The sequence below is a fragment of the Lotus japonicus genome, chromosome 1 (genome assembly GCF_012489685.1).
Source record: "Lotus japonicus ecotype B-129 chromosome 1, LjGifu_v1.2".
NCBI lineage: Eukaryota > Viridiplantae > Streptophyta > Magnoliopsida > Fabales > Fabaceae > Lotus > Lotus japonicus.
Window position 1 is genome coordinate 124,712,527 of NC_080041.1, and position 21,574 is coordinate 124,734,100.

Consider the following 21,574-nt stretch of genomic DNA (forward strand, 5'->3'; position numbering starts at 1 on the left):
CCAAGTATTTAACAACTAGGCAACTAAGTACCATTTGAATTTGAAATCGAACCCAGGTTTGACACACTAGGCACATTTGAAATTCTTTCTCCGAATTTCCTTTACTGCCAAGGCATTATGGCATACACTCGATAGAAAGACTTTGGCTTTCAGAGACATCCCCAAATGATGTCCCAAACCTCCTTAGGTAGTGTAGGAAGAATTTGCATGTTAATCATTAGGTCCTGCTTCCATCTTAGCCACATGGTAACTTGTCTTGATGCTATATTCCCCGGAGTTGGAGTGAGGCCATATAAATAGATTATCTCCCCCTCTTAGGCCTAAAAAACCTTGAGTGCAGTTGTGGGAGGAAAAAATCTCCTTCACCTTCATACTATTCCAGCCTCCTGATAAAAGGCTCAATCAAATTACTTGAGTCTCATATATGGGTTCTGATTGCCACAAACTAGGGTTTCCCCAATGTAAACAACTCATGCTGGTTTGGGCTGCATAATGCAAATGGAACCAATCCAACAGCAAAGTAGCGTCCATTGCCCAACATGACAAAACAAACACAAGTTATTTGAACAAAAAAACCAAGTAATTAACAAACAAAATCATGCAGTGGAGCAAAAGGGAAAGGTATATGTAATTGAAAATGGCGCTATGGCTGCAAAAAGAGCCAATAAATTAACCGCGCTTCTCTAAGCTACCATGCTATAGTCTTGGTCCTAATCGCAAAAAAATCTGCCGAGTCTGTCAGGATGACAAGGCAAGATTAAAGTTGTTTAACAATGACTATGCTATGCTATTACATACATAGTACAATATGAATAACAAATGATTTGTCTTCAAACTCCACCATTCCCCTGAAGATGGGGAATGTTGGAAAGCAATTCCGGCTGTTCTGGATTTGGATTCACTCCTTGCAAGTTTGCTGGCTGTTCTGGATTTGACTCCAGTCCTTGTGCGTTTGCCGACGCGGACTCATTCTTGGTCTTGTCCTTGTTCTTGGGCATCTTGCTAACCGGGAAATGTAGTCTTCCCTTCAAAGGACGGGGTGCTCGCGTTCCCCTCTCAAATGCCCGCACACAGACAAACCCTGCAAAGCATAGCATAGCATTTTCATTATCTGTTTAGATAGGATGGGTAATATGATCAGATGGTTTAACCTAAGAACAGAAGAGTTTGGGGCATCCCTCATGTGGCAAAACACAAAAAGTTGTTATGTGTGATTGTGTGTTAGTTTTAGTCCTTTGGCCTCTTAGTGTGTCTATAAACTGCAAACTAGTTATGATGATTACACTGGTAAAAATAGGTGGAGATAAGGACAATCAATTACAAAAAAACAAGATTGCAGTCAGGGGACTAGATCTTACCTCTCCAAAAGCATTGTTGAATTTCTGGTGTTGTTAGACCTGATTGACAAAAGGCAAATATTCAACTTAATTGTTTGATATATTGTACAATAATTTAATTGAAAGCGCTTTTTTACCTTTAAATATGGATGGTACGGAGGTTCCAAAATATACAGTTCGCCTAGGGAGGTTCCAGATCCATTCTCTCGGAACGCTAAGAGGTTCATGACTCGAGTCATGGTCTGCGAAAACCTGCTTGAAATTACATGTTTTTAGTACTTCTTGAATTACAAACATAATCATATAATGGGAAAGAGATTCGAGGATATGATATGTCACGTTATTTTACCTCATTGACTTGAAAATAGGTGCCATTTAGCGGAAAGCTCCCTCTCATAGCTGTCCGGCATGGTATCTGTTCATGATTTATTTACAGTCAGCACATTATAATACTAGTTTTTGTATGCAAATTGCTACCCCACCCAATCCTTTGTTTTCCCACTATAATGTATAAGAATTAAAAAAGTAAACAATGTAAGGTTAAGCATTCTGACCAAGATTGTCCCTCGAACTATCTGTGAATCTGCTTCACGGAAGCTATTGCATGAAAAACATTGCCTATCATCACAGAGCTGGGCAAAGTCCTGAGCGATGCATTTTCTTTCTGGTTGCTCTATAGAATTTGCTGTCTCACCTGACATATTAATAATGTATTTGCAAAATGAATTAGAAAACTCCAGAGAACTGAAACCAATCATATAAAATTTCCAACTTATTATGATGACAAAACTTCATAACAAATCTACATTCATCTATAAAGGTGGTCATGGTATTGAAGTAATTATTGCCCACCTGGAGTCCATATAGCCAGAAGGTATTTGCCTGGATCGTCAGGTTCTCGCTTCTCCCACTGAAGTGCATGACTAGTTAATAAAAGTTGGTATAAAGCATAAAACACAACTTTAATTCACAGATGTAGAAATAACTAACCCCTTCCAAAAGTGGATGTGAGTCTGGGAGTTCATAACTGCATGAAGATGAATAAAAGGTCAGCGTAAATTATTAGAACTTTCCACCAACATAAGAATGATGCCTACTCTATCTATGCTCAGCACAGGAGCATCTATTAAATGCAACATTCTTTTCTTTTTTAATGCTAGAATTGTGCATTCCAGTAAACTAGTTGGAAATAAGTTAGTTTCTTCACTTACACAGAATGCTCTGTTCGCAACCGGCTCACATTCTTCAGCTTGGGTGTAGGAATGAACGTCGCTTCTGGATGTAGAGCAACCAAGGCCTTGGAAATTTCACCTTCTTGAAGTTCCATTTTATTTTGCATAAGATTTTCTAAATTCGATGCAAATTCTTCCATGTTCAGTTTGATGGTGGGAATTTCATCCGACTCCTCATAAAAGGCATCCTCTATGTCAGATACATGGGAATCTTCTGGCTCTGGAGTTGCTGGCTCTTCAATAATAGGTTGGCAAGTATAGTTTTCAGACTTTGCTGCAAGTTGTCCCGTGACTTCTGTTTGTTGAAGATCTTCTGGTTGGTTTGTGTTTTCAGGGAGAGCCAAGGGCAATTGCTGAATGGTTGGTGATGGGTTCTGATAAGCTGCATTGTTTCCAGTTGTGACAACTATACTCTTCTGCTCTGGTCCTGTCAGGGCAAGCCTTGCGCTGCATTCAACAGTGATATTTTGTAAATTAATCTATCATAACTTGCAATGCATGTTAAATATTGAATTTTCAAAGTGGTGTAGGCATAACGTTCAGCTGTTATAACATCATTTCCGAAGTTCACTGCTGCAAGGTGTAACTAGAATAAAATGCTGTCAATATAATGAGGTATTAGATATAACAACAGTACTTGATATATGAGCTTCATATAACTGTCTCTGATGTTCCCTATCTATCTTTCTGACAAAAATATTGGCAGTACTTCTTATGTATGTAAAAAAGAGTATTGGATTTGGTGTATTGCATAACAAATAAATTTTTGGACTAGTAAGCATAATAGGTGCAAGCCACCTTAATTTATCAAGGGTGTACCTTGCAAAAGCACTTGCGAAGTGTCTACATTCCCCTCTCATTGGGCATGAATTGCAATTTGGGTTGCTTTTTGTGCAGAAGACCTGTAAGCATTGATTTAGTTTCAATAGGGTTTTACTAAGTAGGGCCCCGTCTATAACGTAAGGGAAAATGTATTTTACCTTTCCAAACGTAATCAGCTGGTAATGCAGTTCGTACCTATAACATGTTGTAGTAAAACGTTAAAAAAATAATCAATACATGAAGATTTTAATTTTTGATCCAATGGTCTGTGGAAAACTTTTCTACACTATCATGTAATCATGTATTACCACATAACTGAAAGAGTTTGCTAGTTGTTATCAATATCATTATCATACTCTTCAAATAATGTGGCCATGCATCACTGTGTGGTATTGATTAAAAGTTTTACATTGGCCAATCAAAATTAAAAATAAACTATTCTTGTTAAATCTACATAGGGGTAAAGAAAAGAAAATATTTAGTATATTTTAGTGCATGACTATAGATTGAAAATAAAGGGATATTTACAATGTTTTTTGGTCTAGCTTGCACAGCCGGGGCCAGAGATATTTCTGTATGGACTCCAACACTGGGTACCTGCAGAGGACAATGATGTTAGCTCTTCTTATCTAATTGAATTAATTCCTTGTGTTATTGATTTATGAAGTCCTCACAATTCTAGAAGATGCAACTGAAGTGACTCAGGCAGTGGCTGGAGAGGCACCCATCCCAATCGAACCGCTATACGCCCAACATTTGTGTCCACCTAATGTACAGCAATAATTGTTAAAATATATTTCCAAATTCCTGTAATTGCATACTTCTGTTTTCTACTTACCGGGAAAGCAAGTTGGTGTAGTGTTAAGAGTCGCACACACTCCACACTTTTCAACCCCAATCCCTTTATGCTGAGTAAGAATTCTCTGCATGTATGAATTGAATTTACATTATGCATTTTTCTGCTTGCATGTATCAGGTCTAAAACTGCTTGAGTGTGCATATCTATTTGTCTTACAATTGAATTTAGAGCTCTGGAAGTTGGTTTTACCAACTATACAGTCAAATACATGCTAACATGATATGAATGGGAAATATAATTTTAATGAAGTGGTTCAACTGATATCTGGACTTACTTTGCTTGGTCAGGTGGGACATCTCTCAGCCACTCGAGATCAATGGCTCCATGTACATCAACCAATAGATTCAAGAAATTCTGCATAGTATGTCAGTTGACATAAGGTGTGATGAAAGGTTTCATCTTTCCAGCAAATATAGTAAATAAAACATTTCAAGGATGTTATCTTTTACCTTAATACGTTCAGCTAGCATGTTGTTCATGCCTCTTTCTTTTATTGCATCAGCAATTTCTTTGACATCAGCACATCTCACAGCGTCCCAGTCTAAGGAGTCCATTGTGTTTTCCGTTTTTTCTCGTTTACCTGCCGTAGCTTGTGCTGTTATTCTCAAGCTATCCCAATCAAAATTATCCTTTTTCTCTTTTTTGCGCTGCTTGCCCCTTAATGTTGTTACCGGGACAGAATCTACCTTATTGTTGTCACTTTGTGGCTGAAGATGGAGTTGAGATAGGATACTTTGAGAGTGGGCAACTGCAGCTTGGCTTTCTGATTCTGTAATGGGAAAACTAAATCTCGTGTTGATTTCATCAGTATTCTTTGAGGAGCCACTTGATGAGGCTTCAATTTGAAGAGGATTGGGGCAGTTAATATCAAGTACCCCGGAATCTGGGGTCACTTTTAAAGTGTATTCATTGCTTGAGATGGTTGATGCTTCTAAGAAGTCTTGAGTAAAATTGGTCTTTTCCAAGTTTTCTGCCAGGTTGTCATGATTCATAGCTACAGATTGTCCATATGCATCCCTTGAGCTCTCAGTTGATTTGCTTCTTTGACTGTTGACTTCATGTAACATGGTTGAACCTGCCATTTCAAGAAGCTTACCGAAAGAAGTCCTGTTATGATAAATGTTGTATTTGGCTGTACTTGACAAGTCTTCTACTTCTGAGTTGCAATCTGAAGATATCTTCTCAGGATTTTGATCAATTGAAAAATCTCCAGATATTTGAGATGTAATGAAAGAGCCTTGGGATGAAAATAAATCATTAAACTCTCTCCTAACACCCCCATTACATGAATTTTCTTGCACTTCCCCAGTCATGGGACAAACACTCTCCATTGGACTATGTTCCCTGGTATGTCTTTGTGCTGATTCCAACAGTTTGCAGTTTGATTCATCTGTTAAGGTAATTGAGCTACTGTTTCTGCACGAATCATTGCTATCAGCTACTTCTCTTTCGTCAGAATGCTCAAAGACGTCGACTGTCATAGAACTCAACTCACAAGCAGATAGATTCAATATTTTTTCCTTCAATTTTCCATTTTCTTCTGCTTCTACCATGTCCACTTGTGGTTCGTTGACAATCAAGCTTGTATTTTCCTTGTCGTGTGTTTCGCAGTTGCTGCTTGGCTTTAGGGGAAACCGAGCAGCAAGTGACATGAATGCAGAACTGTCGACAGAAAAGAAAAAACAGGAAATGCTGCATCATCTATTTTAATTGTAAGTTTACTAGTAATTAAGCTTGAATAATTTATACCTGGAAAGATGGTCTGAGACATTTTGAGTGAGGAAAACTCCAACCACTGAATCCACTACTGATCCCTTCCATTGTGAGAAGCGTCTATCTCCTGTTAAATTTGCATTATTGTGTGAGCAGATAATGCAGAATGGATAAGCACATTTAGGATAATATGTGCTTATTTTGTATTACTTTATCTTAGAAAAGTTATTTTATTCAGTTTCTCTATTTGTTTAAGCTAATGTATTTTAGCCTTATTTAGGATTTTCCTACTGATATATTGGGGACCCTCCCTTGGTATCTAATATAAAATATAATTGAAACACAATATTGTCGAATTTATGTGAATAGTGTTTATATTCTTTAAAGTGTATACCTTGTACTAGATGCATGCGTGCAATGAATGAGTCTGCACGTCCACGGAACACATTTCGTTCTTCTTCCCACCATTTTTCCTTTTCCTCATCAGTTCCATCAACACCATGACTGTTTATATCCAACATTAGGAGCTTCCACACTTTGTTAGTCTCCTCATCAAGGTCAACTTTAGGTCGCTGTTTTTTTAAGGGACTATAGGGAACCATGGTGCCTTGGGTTTTGTAGTTTCTATTTTGCTGTTTATAAGGGACAACTGCTTTCTGCCCATACACCACCATCGCTCTATCTTCTCTGTATAAGTTTTGGTCTCCAGACCGCCCTGTTAATGTGCCCCCGTTATGAATGTTTTTCCTTCTCCCTTCACATGCAACATCTGCATCAATGACTTAAAGTATAAGGACTGCGTGATAGAATTTTTTTTCTATAAGAACTATAATATTATAGATCAAACTGTGTAAGGTTCAGCTGAAATACCTAATGAGTTCTGAAAGGCCCAGCTGTGATTTTTTGCTGCAAATGTATGGTGCTGCTGCATCTCACTTGTGCCAGGATCTGCTGAACTTCTCTTTTTACTCCGTTTCTTTTTGGTGAGCAACGCACTCATCTGTGCAACTAAAGCATCCATGCATGTTTGTGGTCTTTCTGCATCCTCAAATGTCTGTCTATCAGAACTGCCTTCTTTCACAGTACGAGTGAGTTTGGAATCCCAGTTTCTGACGAAGGTCAGTGAAGAGAAATCATTAATTCTAGCAGGAACTCTTGATCTTCTTTTGGTTGGCCTCTTCTCTAAAGACAAGTTGCACTCAAATGACTGAGGTTTATCATGAATAGCTCTCTCTGTTGCTGTAGACATGTCTGGGACTATAACTGGGTTATATTCAGAACCATAAGTCCAGCAGCTAGAACTTGATACATGAGTAAATGATCTAGCATCTTCTTGTGGGCAAGGTGCTGGTTGTACATTTGCTGTGGCAGTCATGGAAAATGTGTTGGGAATTTTCCCCTTTTCACTTCTCCTTTTCTTCTGAACATTTGGAAATTCAACCAAATACTTTGGGAGGTATCCCTGCAAAGAATTGTATTGTGTCCCAATCAGATTGATGCTGCTGTTATCTGTATGTTCAATGGCACCAGATTGTTTTCTCTTGGAACCAACTACTTGCAATCTTGTGGCCAAAAGTTGACTGTAACTGTTGTTGGAGTCATGTTGTTTTGATTGTGCTGCTGCTGCTGATAGTAATTTGTCATGTCCATCCTGACCAATCAGCCAACCCCTTTTGTTGCCATTCTCTACATAGTTGGCATTTGGCTTGGACCCAAGTGAATTGCCGTTTGAAAGATCGGCACTTGGGGTTTGTGAATCTTCTTGTAATGACATGTAGCTATTTAAAACCTGTGTTTCCTTGACCTGAACACCAATTTCTCTGTTCCAATGTGTAGTTGCATTTTCTCTTCTTGCAGAATTTCCATCCATTGGTTGCTCAACCAAGTCAAAGTTTAAGGGCCTCCTACATGTCTTTTTGACAGGTTCTGGAATTAGTTTATCCCCTTCCCCTGCCACTTCAGTTTGAGGGGAATCCAATTTCAATCCTTTGCCTGCATTCTTCCTCTTTTCAGGCTTTGGGGTGGCTGGCGTCTTAGTACTTTTGGGTTTGGCTTCTCTGACGACCTTCGGGCGATGCTTTTTTCTTTTTGGCTTTGGTTGAGGTGTTCTATTCAGATCAATACCTTGGCCTATTTCCTTATTCTGATCAGGGTCATAGAGTTTGTTGTGTTGATTGTTGCAGTCTGTTGCTGGGACGTTTGTCTCTCCCCCCTGGTCCCTTACTTCCAAACTCAATCCTGTCGCCATACTCAACTGTGTGGCCGCAACTTGGCTGCTTTCTGCAGTGATGGCCATATTTGGAGCAGGTGGGGCAACCTGAGAACTGGTGTTATACAAAAAGTATGGTGTACCTGTTGTACAGAATTGGAAAAAAAAATGTTGAATAAGAGAACAGATGTTGTGTCTACAAAACAGCATGATCCCAACATTGATCAAAGCATCTGGAGAGTAAAAAAAACGAAAATTAAATGAACTGACTATAGTGGAAAACTAGTTCTAAATGAGATGATTAGACAGAGAATAAAACTGACAGTTAATAGGTAATCATGGTATGCCTAAGATATTATTCACTTGGCTCTGAACGAGTAGAAACAGCCTAATTATTGCTATTCAATTACTACTCGAAATTTGTTTCCCCACTGCAACTGTGTTGTTCTTGTTCCTCACAGGTCCTATTCTAGGTAAACAAGTGCTTCTAATTTCTGTTTTTTTAATTCACATCATATGCAGGTTTAAATACACAGTGGAAAGTAACGATACACAGTCGAAAACAGCGGCTAGTGGAAAACAATGGTGAAACCAAAATCACGGTGGACTGCCATAAAAACTAAGACAAACCATGTGGTTTTACAGAGTATATCCAACATGCTATAGAGGTTTTATTTTCTTCAGTTTGCTCACATAACTGATAAATGACAAGGGTGAAATGGAAATGCTAGTGGTCATTGTGTGCCAAGGTGTTGTAAAAGAAAAGGATCATATACATATATAATGCCACACACCAAGGTGAAACCAAAACCAAAATTAATTGCCTTTACCTTGAGGATCCTGGTAATTGCCATGGATGGTGTTGATCAATGGTAGCTCCTGAGGGAAATGACGCTGGCCAATTGGTGTATATCCCTGGTTCAACTGAGAGTTCCAATTCCAAGTAGGCATAAATTGGTTCACAAAAAATCCACCTTGTGTTGCATTGGAATATGCCGCCGGCGGCGGAGCATTTGCCTGGGCCAGAAACTCAGCAAAACTAAATCCTGAGGAATTGATGTCAAACGGTACGGGTGCTCGGCTCTGGGCATTGTGATCGGCAATGTTGGTGGCCGGAGCTGCAGGTGGTGCTGACCTGCGGTTAGGACCATTGGCTCCGGTGGGCTCAAAACCTGCAAATAACCCAAATCCTGAGCTGGAATTGGTGTCAAACGATACGGGTACGCGACACTGAGCATTGTGATCGGCAATGTCGGTCGCCGGAGCTGCAGGTGGCGCTGACCCGCGGTTAGGACCATTGGCTCCGGCGGGCTCAAAACCTGCAAATAACCCAAATCCTAAGCTGGAACTGTTGTCAAACGAGACTGGTACGCGAGTCTGGGCATTGTAATCGGCAATGTTGGTCGCCGGAGCAGCAGGTGGTGCTGACCGGTGGTTAGGACCATCGGCTCCGGCGGGCTCAGAACCTGCAAATGACCCAAATCCTGAGCTGGAATTGATGTCCAACGGTATGTGTCTTTGACTCTGGGCATTGTGAGTGGCAATGTTGGTGGCCGGAGCTTCAGGTGGCGCTGACCGGCGGTGAGGGCCATCCACTCCGGCGGGGTTAAAACCAGCAAATATCCCAAATCCTGAGCTGGAATTGTTGTCAAACGGTATGGGCACTTGACTCTGGGCATTGTGATCGGGAATGTTGGCGGCCGGAGCTGCAGGTGGAGCTGACCGGCGGTGAAGAGCATTGTCTCCAGCAGGGTCAGAACCTGCAAAAAACCCATTGAAATGAGGGTACGAGCCGCCGCCGTTCCCATTCCCCTCCCCCTCACCAGAAGTGCAGATCGGAGCTGATTTTGGATGAATGGGCTTTGAAGGTGTGGCTGGGATCCAAGGAACCTGAAATTCAGTCCTCTTCCCCTGCGTTTCTCCAGCCTCCATTAAAATTGAAATGGGTGCAGAGAAACAAAGAATGAATCAAACAAATTGAGCTGATTCCCACACTCAAAAACAGCTCAATTTCGCAACGAATGACAAATCTGTTTGCTAAATTGGAAGAAGGTGAATGAACCTGCAGACACATGAAAAATCAAAGAATTGATAAAACAGAAAAAACGTGAATTCATTCAGGACAGAGAAAACATTGATAGATAGATAGATGCAGTTCATGAAACATTGAAAGAAGTGTGGGTTTCTGAATTTATGTAACCGGTGACTGAAAAAGCTGGTGTTAGTAGACAACAACAACAACAACAACAACAGAGTAATTAATTGATTAATTTTGGCTCATTAAGGTTAATTAAAATCTGAAATGAAACATGTCTTACATGTGTGTCTGGAAGAGCAGAAAATCAGCTTGAAACCTCCGCTTAATGCTCACGGTGAATAGGAACTGATTCCATTATTCCACCAAAAACACCAAACCTGAAACAGAAAATCAGAGAAATTCAAGCGGAGATTGTTACAGTCACAGACTCGATGATGCGGCTGAGGAGAGAGATCCGATATCACATCATCATCAATCTGAGACCAAATTGCATGGAAAAGACAAAATCATTTCACACAGAAAGTGAGAGAAAACTAGGGAAAAGAGAACCTACACAAAATTCTATGCAGTTTAGATATGCATCATGAACAACAACACACACTCAGCTTCGGTTCTTATATATATATAGATTGATTAGAAATTTTCCTTTTCTGGTAGTTGGATTGGGATTAATATTCTTATCATCATCAAAAGACTAACTCGACGACGTAAAGCGGTCTACATGCATGATTAGTCACGCATGCATGTATATTTCCTTACGTCGTGAAATTCATGCATGTTTGGATTTCCGTTAAACGAATATTTTAGTCACATACATCAGAATACACGAACAGGTCTTTCGTTTATCAAAAGAAAAACGAACATGTCTTTACACGAAGACAGTCACGTGTCACAAGATATGCAACAAGAGACTACATTAAAAAATTCATAGAATGTTAATTAATGCTTTGAACAGAAAGTTACATGAAATAACTTCTATCAAAAATATTAATTAGTCAAATATTAGAAGTAGTTAGCTTTTAAAATTAATATTACGAGTACTTTTTAAGAATAATAAAATATTTTTAAGTTTAATTTCTAATAAATATTTTCAACAAATTCATAAACCAAAGTCAAAAACAATAAAGAACTTTATATATTTTAAATAATTTAATATTACCTTTAAAATAATTAGTAAGGTTTTTTTGGTTACATTAGAAAATAAATAATTAGTAAGGGTTGATAAAATTAAATATTTTTAAATAGTACAATTATATAATATTCTGTCTATTATTTACATATTTTAAATTTTTTTGTATATTATATTGAAAACATAATATGAAAGGCATTGAACATAACATTATACAAATTAAGTTCAGTCAAAAACATTATTTAGTCAAATTTTAGAAGTAGTTAATATTACATTTTAAGTAATAAAAAAATATTTTTAAGTTTAGTTTCTAATAAATATTTTTGCAAAAATCATAATCCATAGTAAAAAATAATAAATAAATTTGAAGATTTAAAATAATTGAATATTCCCTTTAACATAATTAGTAATTTTTTATACAATTAAATATTTTCTAAATAATATAATTAAGAATACTTTATTTTTATTTATATATTTTAAATTTGTTTTGTATATTATATTAAAAGCTTAATATACATGGCTTTGAATAGAAATTAAAAAAAATAAGTTTTGTCAAAAATATTAAATAATAAAAAATAGGCTTAAATGCACTTTTGGACCCTCATGTTTTAACTTTTTGCGATTGTCAACCCTTATCTTTTTTTTTCTACGAATGGGAACCCTATTCTTTCAAAACGCTGCACCTTTTACCCTTCCGTCCAAATCCGTAAAAAACTTGACGGAACACGCTGATATGGCCTTCCACGTGGATAAAAGGGGGATTTTAAAAAATGACTTAAATGCACTTTTGGACCCTCAAGTTTACATTTTTTGCGATTGTTGACCCTGATCTTATTTTTAGTTTGAATGGAGACTCTGATCTTTCAAAACGTTGCACCATTTACCCTTCCGTCGGAAGGCCAGTAAGTGAGTTCCGTCAAGTTTTTGACGGATTTGAACGGAAGGGTAAACGATGCAACATTTTGAAAGATTATGGTCTCCATTATATTCGTAGAAAAATAAGATCAGTGTCAACAAACGCAAAAAATATAAACTTGGGGGTCCAAAAGTGCATTTAAGCCTAAACAATAATTGTAAGTTTAATTTCAAATAAATATTTTTGATAAATTCATAACACAAAGTCAAAAAATTTAAATAACTTTAAAGATTTAAAATAATTGAACATTCCCTTTAAAATAATTTGTAAGGTCGGTCACAATTCAATATTTTTTAAATAATATAATTATGACTACTATATTTTTTATTTATATGTTTTAATCTTGTGTATATTTTATTAAAAACTTAATATAAATACTTTGAATATAAATTTATAGGAATTAAATTATATCAAAAACCTAAAGTAGTCAAATTTTAGGGGCCCATTTGGTGGACAGGATAAGCAGACTGGATAGGATAGCAGTAATTCTATCACGTTGTAATATGTTGTTTGTTGCGCCAACATGATAGGATAACATTATTCTTACCCTTATCTTATCTTGTATATCATGTGCAAATGTTATCTTGAGAGAGGAGTTAGGATATAAATTATCCTGACATGATAGGATATCAGTTTATGAATATTATGAATTTTTTATTTCAAATGAAAGATTGATACATTTTTCATTGTTTCTATCATATCATATCAATATCATGTCTACCTCAAATGCATGATAGGATAAGAGTCTATCATGCTCTAGATCTTATCATATTATGCTCTTATTCAATCATTTATCATTTCCTTCAATAAGAATTCAATAAGAAGTAGTTAATATTTTCTTTTTAAATAATATGTTTTAAAGTTTAGTTTTATATATATATATATATAATATATAATGTATCTTATAAGAAAAATGATCTTATATGAGAAAATGATAATAAATCTCGACCGTTAGATCTAATCATGCACGATCCAAACTACAACATGAAGTCATGTGACATTTTTAAAAAATCACATGACTTTTTTAAGTGAGCACATGACTATTAATTTGTTTTAATCTGGATCATTTATTATTAGATCTAACGGTCGTGATCCATAGTCCAAAGTCAAAATTAATAACTAGCTTCTTTTTGTACATCAGAAGAAGAATTGCACTTGCCAGGGATTAATCCCTGGAGCTCACTCACTAAGTTCATATTTCCTCTAACTCATACCACTTGAGTTATCATTCGGATACAACTAGCTTTAAAGGTTAAAGTGATTGAATATTATCTTTAAAATAATAAGTAGAATTTATCATAAATAAATATTTTTAAATAATATGATTATTAATACATTGTTATACGTTTATATGTTTTGACTTTGTTTTATATATTATATTAAAAACTTAATAATACATATTTTGAATATAACATTATGAGCAATAAATGCTGTTAAAATCAATAATGATTTTTAAAAACAGTTAATGCTCATAACGGTATGTTCAAAATATGTTATATTAAGTTTTAAAAGTAATTTACAAAACAAAGTCAAAACATATTAACGAATAACAAAATAGTCATAATTATATTATATAAAAAATTTAATTCAAATAAAGTTTACAAATTACTACTTTTATCATTTAAAAATAAAATATTAACTACTTTTAAAAATATTTAATTGTAAATAAATTACTAAACTTGAAAAAATAATTTTACTTGTTCTTTTTTACTTTACAATATGATTTTTTTTAATATTATGAGAAACTAAACTCAAATATATTTTTTAATTATTTAAAATAATTTATAACTATATCTAAAATTTAAATATAAAAATTAGTATATATATTATAGGTATATTATATTTTTTTTCTTAATTTTAAAGATAAATATTTACATACAGTTCTTTTCTTTTGAAATTGACCATTATTTAATATTCCATAAAATTTTATATATTTAACTTTTATATCTTAAATTAAAATTATATATTTTATCATATAAATATTAAGTTTTTAATATAATACCAAAGAATTTAAAATATAAAACAAAGCAATCATGACTACTTTAATATAAAAATATTTAATTTTATACAACCTTTCTAATTATTTTTAAATAATATAATTATTACATTGTTATACATTTATATGTTTTGACTTTGTTTTATATTTATATATTATATTAAAAATTTAATATATCATATTTTGAATATAACACTATGAGTAATAAATGTTGTTAAAGAATTTTTTAACAACATTTATTGCTCATTGTGTTATGTTTAAAATATTTTATATTAATTTTTTAATATACAAAACAAAGTCAAAGCATATTAATGAATAACAAAGTAGTCATAATTACATTATATAAAAATATTAATTCTAGTAAATTTTACAAATTATGTTATAGAGCATATCACTAACAACTAACATCTATCTATAAGAAAAATATAAATCCAATTATTTTAACATTTGAAGTTATTTATTATTTATCATATATCAAAAAATAAAACTTAAAATGTTTTTATTATTTAAAAATAAAAATTACCTAATGTTAAAATTTGAATAATTAAATAATAAAAAAATCAATTAAGGTTATATTCTTAATGATATTTTGTTTTCGGCTGGCTGTTGTATAATAAGAGATATCTGATTTTCAACCCTAATTGGAGTAAAGTCTCAAAAATCCTCATGTGTTTAGGAAAATTCCACACGTTTATTCATCGCCCGTAAAATCTCAACCCAACACCATCTTTGCATTAAGCCCACTAACACTATTGTACCACGTCATAGGCACTCAAAACCTTAATTTAAATAGCTATCTCGATGTGTCGATGTGTCGCAATGAAAATGAATCGTGAATCAAGCCCTTAACCAACCACAGACATATTCAAAGAGGAACTACGAATTGAAATTAATCAAACACAACGATGTAACAATAAAAATAAATAACGATCAATGATAAAATTTTAAGAGAGTGAGTTTAGAAAAGCCTGGGTTGAAGCATGTCAAGCATGATGGTGGATCTTCAAAAAGAAAACACCCCACTGCATCGGTAGAATCGAAACTTTTATGTGCTCTTCTGCCAAGATACGTCAACGACTAATCCATCGCAGCCAGAGATCCCTTGAACTAATGAACATTGTACTCTTTGAAAGTTGAAATAGGGAGGGGGAGAGAGAGAGAGAGAGAGAGGGAGGGGGAGAGAGAGAGAGAGAGAGAGAGAGAGAGAGAGAGAGAGAGAGAGAGAGAGATTGTAATGAGGTACATTGCTAGATGCAGCATCCCTGGAATATATAATATTAGGTTAAGAGTAGTACAAGTTGTAGTACAAAGTACGAATTTAAAGTACATATGGGCTTGGCCCATAAATTCTATGTTTGACCGTAACTCTTTACATAATCCATTGACAAAAAAAAAACTCTTTACATAATCCCTATCTTGACAAAAAAAAAACATAATCCTTATCTCTAACGTGTTAGAGGTAATAAGTGTTTATGCGTCCAAGTTCTTTTGTGTTAGTCGTGTATTTAATAGGAGTTTTAAATAGGTTAAAGACCCGAAAAGGTTATCAGCTAAAAAATAGAAAGCTACTTACCCATTGTCAAACACTCAAATACCTTCATCATAACAAGTCAAAGGGAACTAAAAAGGAATAGATATTTTAAATAATGAAAATCAATAGAAAATACTTGTTTGGTAAAATATTATAGGGTAGTTAGGAGGTTGTGTTATCTTGTGCATGGTTGATGTTTTTTTTCTCTTGTTATTTCCTTTGTTGGCATGTTTTTTGATCATGGGATTTATCTTACCTCTTTATTGATATATTTGAATCAAAAAAAAAAACATCAACAACAATGAAATTTTAAATTAAAAATTAACAAAAATATATTTTTCAACATTCCCCGCATAATTTTCAATTTCCAATTTTCCAAGGGAACATAGTATTGTACTATATTCAACATGAAGAACTTTTCGTGTTTGAGCCTCATACTTAATGCACATGTACTTCAACTTGAGATCATAGGAACTAAATTGAGCCACAACCACCAAAACCAAGCTTTATAACACGTGAAACATGAATGTTCATTAAAGTTATAATCGATGGTTGCTCTTTGTGACATTCAGCACATATCTTGTTTTATGAGTGTCAATCAGATATAAGTCCAAATCCCATAGAGGTGACCCTACCTCCACATTCACTAAGGTGAACTCTCAAAGGGTGATATGTGACCATTGTCATTGAGTTCATTAATTTAGAGATATTTTTAACCTCTACTTTATACACAATTTAGATTTTAAGTACACCAGATAGTAGGATTAAGAATGGAACAACTCCACAATGAAAATAGTTTTGGTTTTACATGTTGAATTCCCTTCATTGGATCACCATTCAGTTGGACACATGTGTCCATTATCATAACGAAAGATTCCTCAAAACGTACCAAGTAGTTGTTGATGAGTGAACCTTATGTAAGCAATTGAAAATGATGTTTGGCTATTGATTTATTTATATCTATTCCACGTGTCTTGTACAGATTTTGCACAACCTTGGGTAAACTGGAGAACCATAAATGATTTCATTTTCAACAAATTGGTTGAATTTGTTGCCGTAATATCTAAAGCTTGTTTGGTACATTGTATAGTATATATAAATCCTGATAATATTATGTCTGATAGAATAAGATCTGATAAAAACTTAATATTATTCAACATTTGGCCATACATTCATACACTATATAACATATCATATCGCTTTTCATTAATAAAATCACATGTTTGGTGGAGGACGATAATGAAAGTATAGATGGTGACAACGAAGTGTGGTGGTTGTGGCAACGGTAACAACAATGGTGATGGATGGTGGCGATAGAGTGGTGGTAGTGGCGATGAAAGTGGAGTGACAATGCTAGATTTAATAATTTTATCATTTTAATGTATACAAGTTGATTAATGAATAAATCTAGTACAATGTTAGCACGAAAAAAAAAATATTGATGAATCTAGCTATATACGATCAAGCATATTGCATGATGTACAAATTATAAGCTCAATAACCAACTTTCACGATTGTGGTGGGAGGGGTAACTGATCACTTTATTAATTGAGTCAAGAGTAGAAATAAATGTTGAAAATGAAGGTCCAGTTCGTATCTAAGCATTTGTAATTATTAACAACTAACTACTAACATTTGCCTATAAAAAAAACTAACTTCCACGGTTGGACGAGGCTTGTGCTCAATCAAAGCAGTAGCCGCAGGGTAGTTAAGATGATGGCCCCTCCACCACCATCATCTCTTCTCTCCTCTGCTCCTCCTCTAATATTTCTCTGGGAAGGAAAGCAGAAAAAATAACTTTCCTGATATAATTTTGCATTGGGATGCCGCATATATTTCCGTTATGGTAACAAACAAAACGGGCAGAGATAAGGAGTATAGATTAGAGATTACTGGTATATATGGAGGTTTCACAGTACTTGAGGGTCTGCAAAGGTACCCTTAACCTTCTGCATCACAAGCTGGTTGGTCATCATGCACGCAGAGAAGCTAGCTTTGCGCTAGCTTTGCTCTGTACACGTAGACGTAGTGCTGTTCTTGCTGCTGCAGTCATGTCACTGACGCGGAAGCTTGTCGGTTGGAGGACGCACCGGAATCTGTGCATGCATGTCCCTTGAAATATATTTTCACTAGTTAAATATTTTAGCAATTACTACTAACTAGCAACAGAACTATTCCGTTTATAGCAAAAAATAAAAATCAACCATATATCAACGGTTTTTTACTTCGTATCAACAACTCGCTTTTCAAAAAATAAAAAACCAAAAGAGCAGTTTTGCAGAAAGTTAATTAGTTTATTGCTTAGGGTACGTGCATAATGCTTATCCTAAATGAATGCTGAGTCAACAGTACCAACAAGTAAACACTGACACAGCACGGTGGCATTGCTTGAAACGAGACACACGTACAGCTCCACGCCAACCTACCCACCACCGCTTTTCCTCATTCGCCGCACCTTCATTCTTTCCACCGCTCAAATATAAGAAACTCTTTGACATTTATTTCGTTTTAACATTCTCTTTTTTAATTAATTTGAATTCATATAGGTCACACAAATGGAGAGTGAGACTCATATCAATTTAATGGACCTACATGGGTTTTGAATAAATTAAAGAATGTGTCATAAAAAGGGTGTTAAAAAAGTGCTGTTAGATTTTCTTATCTGATTTTTCACCGACAAAACCAAATCTAAAGTTGGAAGAAGTTTTTGAATAAATTATTTATAATTATCCATTTTCAGTTAATGGACAACCATTGCACACATTTGGGCCACGTGTGGTTGATCTACATGTCTGGTTGGGTGAAACTTATTGCATGCGTGCTTAATAGGATCATATATATATAATTTTTAATGTGAACTACTATTGATTTTATTCTTGCATGCACATTATATTGTCACATTGCAAAGTCGACAGATATAAGTTGTGTCTACAAGTTAGGGTCATTAGGACTATAGGAATATGTGCATCTATTTCCGTGTTGGCTAAAGCAACAATCTGTACAATCAGAATAATTATATCTTCTCACCTCAAAAATGAGGTGTGGAGAGGTAGAGAAAGAGAAATATGAAAAAAGAAGAGAGAAAATAAAGATGTAATAGGTGATTTAATTGATAGATAAAAAAGAAATATATAGAAATGAAGGTCGAAAATAAACGGAGAGATGTACATATCATAACTCGTACAATAAGTTAAAAAAAAAAAAAAAACTCGTACAATCAATATGTAAGTTTGTCAAATATTTGGAGTGCACATAGACTAATGAAATATATGAACATCGCCAGTTCTCTGAAAAATTCCAGTCGCAATAATAACAGATTTTGATAGAAACACAACCACACAATCATTTGGTTTGACCTAGGGACATGATTTATGAGGTAGAGTTGCAGGAGTAGCAATATATGATAGCATGAAACAAAATTGAATAGAACTTCTTTTAATTATTAATCCACGAAGTCAAGTCATAAAGTGCATGTTTGGAAATTCTTAAAATTGAGTTTTAAGTAAAAAACAATTTTAGGGGTGGGTTTCTATGAATAGCTCCAGGTTATGATAATTGATTTTAAGAAAAATAAGTTAATTCAAACATGATAAAAGTCTTACACGGCTTCCCCCCACAACAACTTATAATGTAGAAGCCTGCAAGCTGCAGGTCGTGAAGGATGAAGCGTCGAGTTGTCAGCAAGATATAGGTTCCAGTTCTAGACTTTGTGAGGCACCAATAGTCAGATGAGTCACAATAGTTTTATCATACTCAACTTGAAGAGGATTAGCCTCAGACGTAAGGTCCATGACAGTCTTTGTCGGTTTTGGGGGCGACGTCTTCGAAGCAGCAGTAACAAATGTGGGGGAGGGTTCGCAAAATTTGGAGACGACACTTGTGTCAAAGATAAGGATGGTGGGACACGGCGAGGCCGCCTAAAAGGAAGCCGCAACAAGGAGGACAAACTTCTGAAGGATTTTCTAGAGCTAGTTACAAGCAATGATGAGGTCACTACTAGGGGCGAAAAGAGTTTGGTTAATGGGCAAAGAGTTAGGGTTGCGTCCTACGGGGTTCAGAGACTCTTATGCTTAAGGGCTTAAAGGCCCATATTAGGTGAGATATCCCTAATTTGTCTTGAGGGTGCCTTGGTTTGGGGTGGTTTGGTTGGTTTTTTGTCGGTTTGGTTTGTTTCATATGGGTTGACATATTTTTGCAATTGTTCATTAATAAAGTTTTATTTAATTTTTTTTACATACATTCTAAAATACAAACAAATAAGTGACTTTTTAAAAAGGAAAATAAGTGAGATGTTCTTTTTTTAAAGTATGTGAGATTGAAATTGAATTTAAATTTTATTATCCACTTACTGGGTGTAAAATTTGTTTGCAGATATATTCAATTAAAGAGATAAGAATGAGAAGAGAAGACAGAGAAATGATTGATATGATTTGTGATGTGACATGAAATGCAAAGAGAGATATGAAGAAAAATATGTGAAATGAGATGAGAGAGAAATTGAAGTGTGTATAAATTATTACTCGTGGCATAATATAACTGGATATTAGTGTGAACTATTTTACACACAAGATGCATTAAAATTATACTTTTTGAAATTTGAATGGAAGTAAAAGTTTTAAAAATCATGAGGTTCCCAACAAAATGTTTCTCAAGGGAGGCCGCATTCTTTCAGGTCAACAATGCTCTACTTCTAGTTGCTCGCTATATGACGGACGAGCTTCCCTATACCCTAGGCTGTGGTTGCTCGTCAAAGCTCCAACCCAACAAGTCATAATAGATGGTAAATATTGAGTAAATCACTCTAGTTTTAAGTGGTCTAATAATATTTTGACATATGTCATGAACTAAAATTTTCTAAAAGTTATTTTCTTCAAAGTAAATCTTGAGTGATTTAAAAAAAAATTATATGCCAACTATTTGTAAAAAGAATAATTAGGATTCACTATTATTTTTTTTTACATCGAAAAATTAGGACTCACTATTTAGACACATTATTAATAAATATAAATAAGATTAAAGAAACGTGGCAAAATAGGCGTGACTGGAGCACCTTCTACAACCAGGGCCTCTCGAATTGGCTCTACAGAAATCTAGGTAACCGCTGTGTGAACAATTCGGGTTTCAATTGGTCTACCCTCTTTGGCATCATTGCATGGCAATTATGGAAAGATAGATGTGATCTCATCTTCAACAACCACATTACCTTGCCTTGTAACTTGATCATAAGTATTTCAAGCCTTGCTGCTGACATCTCCAGGAATCTTAGCATCCCAAATGACTTCTCCAATTTACATATGCAGTTATCCCCTGTGTCCTGGAGGAAGCCTCCTATTGGAACCTGGAAAATTAACTGTGATGGATCCTTCCTGAGACACAACGGAAGCACAGCTTGTGGTGGACTGATTCGAAACCATGAAGGGAAGCTCATTAAGGGCTTTGCAAGCAGACTCTGTGAGGGAAACCCCCTCGCTGCAGAAATTGGGGGGGGGGGGGTTATCAAAGGTTTGAAGCTGGCCAAGGATCTCAATCTCAACCGTGTAGAAGTGGAACTAGATTCCAAGGAGGCTTTTGAGTTAATCACTAACAGATGCCCCTCTGCCCACCCGAATGCTTCTTTAATTAACAGAGGTGACTTTTGATGATCAAACTGTCCCTCATTTCCTTATTAGTCTGTTGAAAGATAATGAAAATCTTCCCTTAGACTATCTTAGTTTTGTTTTTTTGGGTGTCAGACCCTCCAAATTATCAAAAAAAAAAAAAAACGTGGCAAAATAAGATAGGTTATTCGTATA

At 35.2% G+C, this 21,574-nt stretch overlaps 1 protein-coding gene across 1 annotated transcript; it reads right to left on the bottom strand.

Annotated features, from left to right (window-relative positions):
- Positions 1 to 604: 604 nt before the first annotated feature.
- Positions 605 to 11,190, bottom strand: LOC130730239 (DNA glycosylase/AP lyase ROS1-like). Its single transcript, XM_057582191.1, has 21 exons — positions 10,764 to 11,190; positions 10,491 to 10,587; positions 9,003 to 10,234; positions 6,834 to 8,315; positions 6,358 to 6,732; positions 6,000 to 6,090; positions 4,700 to 5,912; positions 4,525 to 4,604; positions 4,230 to 4,314; positions 4,066 to 4,157; positions 3,920 to 3,988; positions 3,550 to 3,586; positions 3,389 to 3,471; positions 2,549 to 3,016; positions 2,328 to 2,364; positions 2,190 to 2,247; positions 1,892 to 2,031; positions 1,687 to 1,752; positions 1,475 to 1,589; positions 1,359 to 1,397; positions 605 to 1,081 (listed from the first exon to the last, which is right to left on the bottom strand). The coding sequence occupies exons 3-21, from the start codon at positions 10,102 to 10,104 to the stop codon at positions 831 to 833; spliced, it is 5,883 nt and encodes a 1,960-aa protein (XP_057438174.1). The 5' UTR covers positions 10,105 to 10,234; positions 10,491 to 10,587; positions 10,764 to 11,190; the 3' UTR covers positions 605 to 830.
- Between the last annotated feature and the right edge of the window lie 10,384 nt (positions 11,191 to 21,574).

Bases quoted from the DNA above. Each gene is read 5' to 3' on its own strand.
- LOC130730239 (XM_057582191.1), bottom strand. From the start codon at position 10,104: ATGGAGGCTGGAGAAACGCAGGGGAAGAGGACTGAATTTCAGGTTCCT. The intron at 6,091-6,357 runs GTATACACTTTA...CAAATTTAACAG, and splicing joins ACGCATGCATCTAGTACAAG to GAGATAGACGCTTCTCACAA. The intron at 2,248-2,327 runs GTTAGTTATTTC...CATGCACTTCAG, and splicing joins CACATCCACTTTTGGAAGGG to TGGGAGAAGCGAGAACCTGA.